Source organism: Felis catus, chromosome B2, assembly GCF_018350175.1.
Source record: "Felis catus isolate Fca126 chromosome B2, F.catus_Fca126_mat1.0, whole genome shotgun sequence".
Lineage (NCBI taxonomy): Eukaryota > Metazoa > Chordata > Mammalia > Carnivora > Felidae > Felis > Felis catus.
This window is the reverse complement of record NC_058372.1, coordinates 42,092,040-42,103,250: the sequence shown is the minus strand read 5'-3', so window position 1 is coordinate 42,103,250 and position 11,211 is coordinate 42,092,040. Positions and strand designations below refer to the sequence as shown.

The 11,211-nt window shown below is 58.7% G+C and overlaps 1 protein-coding gene across 10 annotated transcripts; it reads right to left on the bottom strand.

Annotated features, from left to right (window-relative positions):
• Positions 1-267: 267 nt before the first annotated feature.
• On the bottom strand, positions 268-10,463 carry SLC29A1 (solute carrier family 29 member 1 (Augustine blood group)). 10 transcript variants are annotated; one of them, XM_045057614.1, is made up of 15 exons: positions 10,180-10,221; positions 7,915-8,024; positions 6,649-6,728; positions 6,193-6,402; positions 4,574-4,655; positions 4,254-4,456; positions 4,002-4,141; positions 3,559-3,693; positions 3,367-3,464; positions 3,138-3,216; positions 2,607-2,704; positions 2,257-2,365; positions 1,924-2,009; positions 1,350-1,549; positions 268-989 (listed from the first exon to the last, which is right to left on the bottom strand). In XM_045057614.1, exons 5-15 carry the CDS (start codon positions 4,625-4,627, stop codon positions 878-880), a joined length of 1,314 nt encoding a protein of 437 aa, XP_044913549.1. In that variant the 5' UTR covers positions 4,628-4,655; positions 6,193-6,402; positions 6,649-6,728; positions 7,915-8,024; positions 10,180-10,221; the 3' UTR covers positions 268-877. The 10 variants fall into 10 exon arrangements, with proteins under 10 accessions (XP_044913549.1, XP_044913550.1, XP_044913547.1 ...); XM_045057615.1 differs by having other exon boundaries at positions 6,649-6,731; positions 10,180-10,197; XM_045057612.1 differs by lacking the exons at positions 6,193-6,402; positions 10,180-10,221 and adding an exon at positions 10,445-10,463.
• Between the last annotated feature and the right edge of the window lie 748 nt (positions 10,464-11,211).

Sequence of the window (11,211 nt, the reverse complement as noted above, 5' to 3'; positions counted from 1 at the left end):
GCAAAGATAAATGGCCTTTCTCAGTCTCAGCCGGCAGCCTGGACATCCCAGCTCCAGACTTGTCCCTTCTCCGTGGCCCCGCCAGGGGGCACTGCAGCCTCTCTGAGGCTAAGAGGACCAACTGCTTCCCCCCCACCTTTGGACCCACGCCCAGCCCAGCGCTGGCAAGGCTCAGCTGGGTCATGCTCATCCCCCAGATTCGGGCTGCCATCCTGCTGCCCTCTCTAGGGCATGAAGCTGTGGCTGGAGGACACAGGGAGCCATGGAGAAAAAAAAAAAAGTTTTATTTTATCAGAGAGCCTCTGAAGGCACCTGGTTTCTGTTGAATATAAAAAAAGGCATAAAATGGCAACTGTACAAGGTGCATGATGGGTAACAACAAGGCAGGGGAGGAGGGGAGGGACACAGAGATGTGAGGGGAGGAGGCACATAGGGAGAAGGGGGATGGAAATGTCAGACTGGACTTTAGAACAGACAGTCCTGCCCCCTAGCCACCCCTGGTATAGGCAGATGAACACACACACACACACACACACACACACACACACACACACTCTGAGCCCAGGAGTCTCTGCTTCCCCTGCTCAAGCAAGGATCAGTCAGAACCAAGGGGGGGGGGGGGCAGCCCTTGAGCAGATGCAGAGACTGTAGAGACTGTATCCCTTCCCTTGATTCTGACCCTCAGGCTCACAATGTCCCCACTGTCCATCCACAGAGGTTCCCTCCTCAGGGCCTGGACACCTGGGCCCAGAACAGGCCGTGAGAAAGAAGAAGCTGGCTAGCTAGAAGAGAAAACCTCCAAACTCCTGCCCGTCCCTGAAGGAGAAGAAAGGGGGCAGGAGCAGGTGGCCACTGCAGTCCTTCTATCCATCCGTGGTCACACAATTGACCGGAACAGGAAGGAGAAGACAGCCCCCAGTGCCAAGCCCAGAGACAGAAAGAAGGCCATGATGGCTCCAGCTGTCTCTGCCTCAGCCGGCTTCACTTTCCTAAAGGCGGGAGGGCAAGGCTTCCTTAGAATGGCCCCTACCCCAGCCCCACCCAGAGCCTCTGGGGTGGGGAGACTTGCCTGAGCACAGAATTCTGCTGCCAAGCATCTTACTTTCCCGCCCCCAATCTGGCTTTTCCCTCTTGGGGGAATGTGTACTGGGGTCTGTCTCCCACCTACCCACGTCTCCACCTAGGTACCCCGGGTGTCCCACCGCCCACCACCCACCACTACCCCTTCACCTACATGCCTTACATGCCCCTCCAGGATCAGGGAGTCTCCTGTTGCCCTCTCTCCCTTCACTGAGCATCCACTGCTGCAGCTCTAGACCCTGCCTGATGCCACCAAGGTCCCCACTCACTTGGGCCCGAAGCACATGCAGAGACTGGCGAGGTAGCCATTGGAGAAGGCGAAGGCAGCCATGAAGATGATGAACCAGGCGTCGTGCTCGAAGACCACAGCCAGGTACCGGCGGGGCTGGACATTGCACAGCAGCAGCAGGGGCACAAACAATATCCGGGCCAGCACCAGGCTTGGCAGCCAGTGGCTGTCCTTCCCAGGCTGCGGAGGAGCAGGTGGTACCTCAGCCGGGGCTGGCCCACAGCCTCCACTGGGGGCCCCTTAGGATCTGGATTGAATCTGGTTACCCTTAGGACATAGTGATTGGGAGGGAGCATGGCTGAGCCTTCTGGAGTGCTGGCAATGTTCTATATTTGACCTGGGTGGTGATTATTCAGAGATGCATGCATGTTTACGTGTGTGTGTATTCATTAAGCTGTACGCTTAAGACCTGTACAACTTACTATACATAATGTCTTGGTTTAAAAAAACAAAAGCATGCTCCTCTTACCACCACACTATCTTGGTTCCCTTTCTGCATCTCAGGCTGGACTCTTCCCTCTCACAGGGGCTGGGTGCCACCTTCTACCACTTACCCATGTAAATATAGCTGTGAGGCTCCGGCCCAGCCAGTCGAAGACATTGAAAGTCAAGAAACAAGACACAGGAATGAAGTAGGCTCCTGGAAGAGGAAAAGTAGATTCAGGGATGGTTATTAGGTCCAGAGAGACAGATTTAGCCTCACTGGGGCTCAGTTTCCCCAGCTGCCCAGCTGTAAAACAGAGAAGATGCTTCCAGCCCAGGGAAGGGCAAATGGGCCAAGAAGAGTCTAGTTGGGGAGACAACAGCCTAGGATCCCCCACTCCCTCACCCCCAATCCTGCTCTAGCTCCTGTCTGTCCCCATCCTGGGAACCCATGGTGTCCTCACCCCAGGCACTGTTGCCCGCAATGCTGGATTGGACCTCAGCAGTCACAGCGGGAAACATCCCAATGGTGACCGTGAAGATGAAGCAGACGGAGAGAGCCGGGACTAAGATCTAGAGGAAAGGGACCCAGGCCCGTGTCTTCATGGCGTTGTGCATTCAAAGAACCCAGAATCCCCACCCCCTGACACACACACACACACACACACACACACACACACACACACAGGAGAATCCAGGAGAGTGGCCAGTATCGGGTGGGAAAGGGAGCGGATGGACAGTGTGCAGGTCGGGAGGGGCAAAAGAAGAGAATGAGGGTAAAGGGCAGAGGGCAGAACACCCCTGCCCCACATACGTTTCTGAGGATGGCTCGGATAGAGTGGCCTTGGTTGGTGGACTCAGAGTTGGGGGCTGGAACTCTGGACTCCTCTTTGTTTGCTTTTAGGTCCTCTCCTAGGGGGTGACAGGTTGTGGAAGCATCAAATTATAGGTAGGACAGGACAACAGGAGATGACACAAAAGGGGGTGGACACTCCTTACCAGTGCACAGCCACACCCTAACACCTAGCCCAGACCTCCTGTAAATCCCACAGCATGGGTCCAGCGGTCCTGACCTCTCCCAGGAGACTCAGATCATGTTACAAGAAACTGAAGTCGCTTCCCATTGCTCTCAGACATTCAAGGTCATCCAGAATCTACCCCCCCCCCCCCTTTATTTTTCCCAATTTTTATTTCCCGTTGTTTTCCTCATCCCAGCCCTGGTGACATCTGGCCTCTGGCTTGTCACTGCCAGCAAATACAGTATACTCATTCTTGCCCTCTGTGCCCATGCTGCTCCCTCCAGGGCAGGCCACCCTCCACCCCAGCTTCTGTGGGCTATTCTGACCTTTACTAATGAGATCCAACTTGGTCTCCTGCTCTCCAGGCCCTTCAAGCTTGAGCTGCTGGTAGTAGCGGTAGAATTCCTACCAAGAGAGGGAGACAGTGGAGGTGGATTCAGTGGTGGAAGCTCCAGAATTCCTGCCTCGCCCAGGTCTGGGTCTCAGAACACCATTGGTCTGAAGCCCTGGACCCCCCACCCCAGACCCCAAATCTGGCTTTCTCCATTCGCTTACCAGTCGGGGCAGGCCTAGGTAACAGATGATGGCCAAAACGATAACCCCACAGGCCGTGATAAAATAGCCAAAGGCACTTTCTGACAGCTCCGAGCCACCTGGGTGGAGGGTGTGCAGAAATCAAAGACCAGCCCCACCCCTGTCCCTTTCCCCCAGCAACTAGGCCAACGGGCAGATAGTAGGAAGACTTACTGGCGATGGCGCAGATCATGGCCACCGAGGCGAAGAAGCCTGCCAGGCCCTGGCCACTCATGATGGGGGCAGTGTAGCTGGTGGGCAGGAGGCCAGCCAGACCAAACAGGCTGCCCTGCAGGATGGCACCGAATGCTGGGGGCACAAGGTGGGCATCAGCAGGGGAGGGGAGAGCAAGGTGGGACTTGCTTCCGCTGGAGGTGGCTGGGGCCCCGTAGGAACACAGGTCCCAGTGAGTCTTAACACCAAATGACCCTCTGTGCCCCTACTCCCAGCCCTGGTCCATGTCAGCTCTGGCCTCTTGAATCATTGACCACCCACGGCATCCATTTCCTCCAGCGGGAGGAATGGGCTCCTTCCTGGCTGACTGTGCTTCTGAAAGAAGGGCGGGGGGGGGGATCCAGGAAGATCTCTGCCTTAGGCCTGCTCCCAGCCCTGCTTACAGTTAATAAGCATGATCTTGATCATGGTGATGACGAAGAAGGACACGGCATCCAGATGCACCTTTACCAGGACAGCAGTGATCAAGAACACCAACAGGATGGCTATCAGGCTGCCCAGGATCCGAACAGACTGGGGGATCCTAGGCCGAGGCAGCAGAGGGACAAGAGGTGAGGCCGCGGGCTCAGCACGGGGAGAACAAGAGGCAGCAGGGGGTGGAGGGGGCTGGTCAGGCCAGGGGCCTGGACACTCACCTCTGATGCAGGAAAGAGTTAAGGCAGGTGAAAAACAGCAAGGGCAACATGGCACATAAGGTCATGACATTGTTGAAGAGGGCGCTGAGATAATTCCGCTCTGGGGAGGGTACAGTGGGGGTGGCTGAGGGCTGGAAGTCCTTGCTGTTTTCAGCAGTGACCAAGGACATATTCTGGGTCTCGTCCAGGCGGTTTGTGAAATACTGTGTGGGTTGCAGAGAGAAGCGGTGAGACTTCTCTCCCGGGGCCCCCAAGAACAGATCCATGCCCTACATGCCCAGTGGACATGTCCCCCTGGAGCCCAGGCCCCCCAGTCTCACCCTAGTGGCCGTCATGAAAAAATTCCACGGGAGCAGCGTCCCCAGACCCAGCATGAAGAAGATAAGCCAGACGGCTTTGTACCTGAGGACAGGAGAGGAAAGAGGGGCCTAGTGACCCACTACTCCACCCTCCTTCGCAGATCAAACTTAAGAGCTCCTCCCTCCCCAACGTTCGGTCTCTCCAACTGTCCCAGGGCACAGGCATCTGTGCCCATGTGCACAAGTCCACCTATGGGTTTATGTAGAAGGGGAAGTGTCCAAGGGTAGGGAAAAGGGCACAGATATGTCCACAGGGAGAGTAGGGTCAGGGACACAGGACTGAAAGGCATGGCCAACAGGACCTTGGTTCTCAGCCCCGAAGACTCGGGGGACCCTGCAGGCTTGGGAAACAGTGTGACCCACACATCCGGAGGTGGTTTTGGAAATCTTGCTGAAAGGCTGGGGGTAGGCGGGTGAGGGAGAAAGCAAACAGCAAGTGTCTCCCACCCCTACTGGGCAGGCTGGAAGTGATTATGCTGTCTGGGTAGGGACTGTGTGGTTCCCCAAAGAGGATTCTGAGGTCAAGAAACTCCCAGACCATTCTGGACCTAGTGGGACAGGAGGGCGGGGTGACTTGGGGTGGCTGGGAAGTGAGGGAGCTGTTTTTTCCCTGGCCCAGACAAAACCAGCTTTGTAGGTCACACCACATAGGGTAGGCCAGGAGGTATCAGGCCACTGGACGTCATCTGGGCCCCAAATAGTAAATAAGTGCCGCCCTAGCTTCGGCCAGGGCATTGCCCCAAGCCCTACACTTCAGGGCCCGTCTGGGATGGCCAGCCTTCCCCAGGGAGCCCCGAACCCTCCTACTGTGGTTTCCAGATGTGTCTGTCATATCTTCCCCACAGCTAACGCCCGCTTTCTTCACAGAGATGGCAGAGACAAAGTCCAAGGCAGGGAAGAAACAGGTCCAGTTAGAGTACAGGGCCCGGCCTCACACAGGAAAGGCCTGGGCGAGTGCCCCAAGTGGGGAGGTCTGAGCCACTGCAAATGCAGCCTCCCTCCGCCCCCACTCCCTTTTATCCTCCGGACCTTGAAGAACACAGCTAAAAGGCTCGACTCAGAGGTCCCGAATGAAGGGAGAAGCTCCCAGACGTGGTTGTGCAGAATACATGGTCAGAGCGGGGCTAGGGGAGGCTGCCAATACATGGAGATGGGAGAGGGGTTCACAGAACTGCTACCAATGGTGAGACTCTGATAGGACAGGCAGCCTGGAAATGGAGGAGACAGGGACGGAACCAACCTGGGGCCTGTACTTACTATGTCTCCTTAAATCCCCTCCCATTCAAATGAACCCTACCTCAATTTTACAGGTGGGAACAGTCCCAGAGAGATTAAGCTAAGTACCTGAGGTCCCACAGCCAGAAGTGGCCTACTTCTGTGGCCTCTGGCACACGAGGGAGACCGGATTGGCAGCGGAGAGGGGATGAGGTTGGGGGGCCTGGGCTGAAGGGAGTTTTGGACCACAGGCATGGCTTCATCGACTCTCTTGGGTCCTAGACTCCTTGGAGGGCTTAAACCGGGCTACAGCCTCTCCTCCCCGCCCCCCCCCCCCCCCCCCGCAAATACGTATGCATGATCACCGTTGTGGGTCTAACTGAAAGGAGCGTATAGGCTCCAGAGGCGGGGAAATGAGAGGAAGGTCAGTTCAAGGACCAGGGTGGGCCAGGGTCATCTGAGGCAGGGCCAGGCCTGAGGGAGAGGGCAGTTCTGCCAGATGTGCTCCGGAACTAGGGGTGCCGCCAATGATTTCCCCAGAGTGATGGGAGGAGGAGCTGGAAGCTGCTGGCCGGCTGGAGAGCAACAGTGGAAACACTGAGAGGCCAGGGAGGGGCTGCCGCCCACCCATCCTGGCCCTCCCCACAGGCCCCCCGGCTAAGACATGCATGGTCCCCACCCCTCGCGCAGGCCTGACTCATAGCTACTTTGCTGGAAGACCAGGCAGCAGTGGAAACCCCAAATTCCAAAGGACACCACACCCAGCCCCCTGGAGACCCATTTCCACTCCCCTGGATCCCCTGGCCCAGGTCCCCCAGTACCTGTCCTGAGGCTCGTGACCGGTTGTCATGGTGACGGCGTTCTCAGTTTTGTCCGGCCGATAGCTCCCTCCTCCTGGCGTCTGCTGGGGGCAGAAGCAGTGTGAGGCCACGTCTTGGCCCTGCTTCCCCATAGGCCTCTTTAGACTCTTGTGGGGTAGGCGGCAGGCAGGGTTCACAGAGCAGACAAGCCGGAGAGTCCACAAGGACCCCCTCCTGGCCCTGCCCCTGAGGACTGCTCAATCTGACCCCTCTGACCAGCCCCGTCGGGCCCCCTGCCTGCTCAGGCTCTACCTGGCTCCCGGCCTGGCCACCGCTATTTTTATCCAGCAGCTGAAGCAGTTTGTAAGCTGGGAAACGGGAGAGTGGCGGGCAGGAGAGGAGGAGGAGGAAGTATGAGGGAGAGGGAGGGAAAGGCTGGCAAAGAAGGCAAGGAAGAGGATGAGAGCAGTCAGGGACAACGACAACAGACAACACACGATCATGGAAGGAGCGACAGGAGGAGGGAAGCAGGAGTCAAAGCAGAGAGGGCGAGGGGAGGGAAGGGGAGGAGGGAGGGCACAAAACAAACAGATACGCAGCAGCAGCAGCAGCAGCAGCAGCAAGAGCCACAGGGAAGAGGACAGAAGCCAGGCCAGAGATGCCTCCCCCGCACCAGGCCCCTCTCTGCAGGTCTGACCTTCACACCCTCTGGGGGAGCCCCTGCGCTCACAGCAGGAGTGGGCTCTGGAGGGCCTGCGCCCTGCTGGAGGCACCCCAGACTCCAGCCTCTCTGCTGGCAGCCCTTGAACCTTCCTTTCCAGTCACTGCCCAGGGGCTTCCTAGTTCCTGGCCAGTTTTCTAGGAAAATACTTCACCATGCATGTGGGGACACAGCCCTTCCCACAACCACCCTGGCCCCTCCCCGATGCCCAGTCCTGTCCCCAGGGTTACCCCATCCCCCCTCGGTTCCTCTTTGACTCACTCCCAGGTCCCTATCCTCTTCCCCTTTCAGAGAGCAAACTTGAAAGGAAGACTGGGGGAGCAGGGACACAGGCCCGACTGACCACATTGTCCCAAAGCTCCTAGCCCACCCCCTCACGATCCCCCTCCCGCTTCCCGCTCGTGCAGGGCAGGCGCCCTGGCACCAGATCAGACAGCTTTCCCTTTGGATGGCAAGGAAAGCCAGGCAGGCGTGTGCTGGCACGTCCCCCACGTGCAGGCCCAGCTCTGGAGCCAGGTCTGCTGTTTGGGGTGAGGACCCGGGCCTGGGCTAGGGCGAGCACTCACCGGATGCCCAGACTTGCCAGCAGAAGGGTCAGAGCAGAGGGGGCCTGGGCAGTCCCTGGGAAGTGGTCCTAGCTCAGGCTCTGGCGGCAGGCCTTGTCCATGGGCGCCCCCTGGGTAAGGGTCCAGAATGAAGAAAGTGGCACAGGGCATATGGGGAGAGAACCCCCCAGGCCTTGCCATGGGAGTTCTGGTACCCTGGGCCCCATTCTGAGAAGCCTCTCACACACACACAAAACCAGGAGATAAAAACTGCTCCCGTAGCTAGCTTGGGAGATAAGAAACCCAGCAGTCTAAGTAGGGGAGCTGGGGGTGAGGGGGCGGGGGGGGGGGGAGAAATCCCAGGTACAGCCAGTTCCCAGCCTGAGACAGACAGATACCGACAAATAGTTACTTCCAGGGACCCTGAAATCTTCAACCAGCTTTTCTATCCCTCCTGTTACTGCTCTCAACCCCTCCGTGGGTGAACTCCAGACTCTCCCGAGGCCTTCCTTAGCGCCCCAGCGCACCCCTGTGTTGTAGAACGGGGACAGGAGGAGCAGACCCACACACCTCCCCGATGGGAGGCAGAGGTCTTCTTTTATTCATTTTCTCAACAAATATTTCCTGAGGACCTCTGCATGCTCTCCAGGCACTGTTCTAGGCACTGGGGACAGAGCGGTGAACAACACTGTTCATGTTTCCAAGAGGGATGGGGGCAAGAGGGCTCCACCCTGGAGGGTGGGGAGAGAAGGCTCAGGACTCAGATTTTCTATTAGGTAACAAGGAGGGGAACCCCCAGCTTCACACCTCAGCACACCCCATGCTCCACCTCCCCACCCCCACAGGTAAGATTCCTGGCCGTAAAGAACTGGGAGGTGGGGTGGAGAGAATAGAGTATCTCCCCTTTCTTAGTAAAATCTGCCTTAGGCTCAGAGAAGTATTCGTTTCTGTCCTCTCCCCCCCAGCTGTGCTCCCATCCTGCCCACATCGTAACAGTCAGCTGGCCAGCCCAGGTGTTTTGTTCCTGCCTGCCTTTGCCCAGCAGCAACCAGGGATTTGACACCAGCTCGGCATCTGGTGTCCCTCCAGCCACGCCCTGGCCTGCCGGGATGGAGTTCTGAAAGCAGTCAGGGAACTGAGCACGTCCCCTCCTTTTATACCTATCTCCGCCCCCCTCCAGACCCCCAGTGCCTCTCACGCACCCCAGCTTCCAGACACATCTTTGCAGTAGCATCATATTCTCTACTCCCATGGAGTTGCATATGGGGCCAGCCACTACCTGCCCTCACAACCACCCCTAAGCTAGCACTAATCTCTCTCCATTGAACAGATGGGGGAGGCTGAGGCTCAGAGCGGTTGAGTCACTCGCCTAAGGTCACAGAGCTAGTGAACAGGTGAGCTGGAATTCAAAGTCAATGTGCAGCTCATCCTAGCCTCCTTCTGGGGCCGGGAGGTAGGTATAAAGGCTGCTTCTCAGCTAGCCCTTTAAATTGGGACATGCGGGGGTGGGGGGGTAGGTGCGGGCAGCATCTCCAGCCTGACAGGAGCCTCAGGTGTAAGGCAACCCCCCTCCAATTACACACACATCCTGGCACCGAGAGCTCAACAGGCAGAAGGACAAGTGGGAGGTTACCGCGAGGAGTGGGCAAAGGGGCCGCCCCAAGAAGGCTGAAGGGCAGGGCTGGGACCAGCCCTCACCCAGGCTGCTCTCCCCACCGCGGACCGAAACCCGCGGTGTGTGTCCCTGTCCTTTCTAAGATAAGGAAGGGTCCTCTCAGGGAGTAAATAAGGACGTGCCCAGGAAGGGGAGGCCAGGAACATGAATTCGGCCAATAAAAGGCAGAGGTTAAAGAGACAGCTCCTTCACCTCCAAGGCACGCGTCCTGCCCTCATCCCCATTCCCACCCCCACCCCTCCCAACACAGTTACCGGCGCGGCTCCTCTCCTGTACCAACTAGACTGATCGAGATTACCCATCTACTCGCCCGCCCCTTGCGGAGGTCAGTTCGGCGACAGCCGGTTTCAGGCCCAGGAACCAGGCCGCCCACGCTCCGCTCGGGTCGCGATCTCCTCAGAGTCCCCACGCGCCCTGGCCCTTGCGCGCCACGTGCAGCGCGGCTCCGCACGCTCCACGCCGGGGAAGCGGGGCCCCCACCCGGCGTCCCCTCCGCGCGCCGCGCTGCTGCCAGGCCCAGCCTCCCTCCCCGCGTGGCGGCGGGAAGAGACGCCTCCCGCCCCGGCGGTGCCCGGCTCCCCCCTATCCCGGGCCCCCGGCCCGAGAAGCACCTGCTAGCTAGGAAGGAGTCCTACCGCGCCGAGATCCGCGCGCCCTCTCAGTAGCTTCCCGCGCCCGCGGCAGCACATTGAAACCCGCCCTCCGCTGGGCCCGCCCCGGCCCACGTCCGCAGCCGCAGCCCGCCTCCCCTCCGCCCTCGCCGCCGCGGCCCCGCCCCAGCTCCCCCACCCCAGCAGCTCGGGACGTGAGCCTCGCCCCCCCCCCCCCCCCCCCTTCTCGCCCAGCTACGCCCAGCCGGGGCTGCATGGCCCATACCTCGAGCTATTTCTGAAGATGGGACCTGTGGGCCCGGCTACACCAAACCCTGCCCCGTTATGAAGCACCCGGGGCCGGAGAATACAGCCCCACGCTGGGTACCCCTAGTCTCCTCCGCGCTGCCGCTCCAGAAACTCCTACAGAACCCGCGTCCGGACGCTCCTTGCAGCACACCTTCGGCTCAGACCCGTCCGGACGCCTTCACGTCCATACTCCAGCCCAGATGTTCCGGTATAACTCCCCGAACCCCTCCCACGCCACTTTCTCCTACACTGCACTTTTTTCCTTTTCTGCGCGGGCCTCTTCCCTTCTCAGTGCCACTTTCTTCCTTTCCTTTGCTCCCCCAACCCCCCATGCCGGAGGGATCCCTCTGCATAATCAGTATGATCAGTGACCTGAGTGGTGGGTTTTCCCACCTCTAACACACAGACCCGAACACCCACACACAAACGCTATACCACCCTCAACTGTGATAAGGCGGGGGATGTGTGTCTCTGTGGGGGTTGCGGGGAAGGGGTAGTGGCATAGGTCTGTAGGCCCCCTCGAGGTTCACTTTTTCTAAATCCAGAACTTTGGAAACGCTGAGGAACAGTTGGAGATGGTAAGAGAAAAAGCCCAGAATAGCCTTACATCCTGCGTGACTCCTATGGCCCCGATACTGAGAGGCAGAGGCCAAGCCTTGCGGAGCCCCACATCCTCCACTGGCTGAGGAAGGGGGTGGGCATGCTGGGTGGTCGGTCCTTCTTGTACCTCCAAGGGAGGCGGAA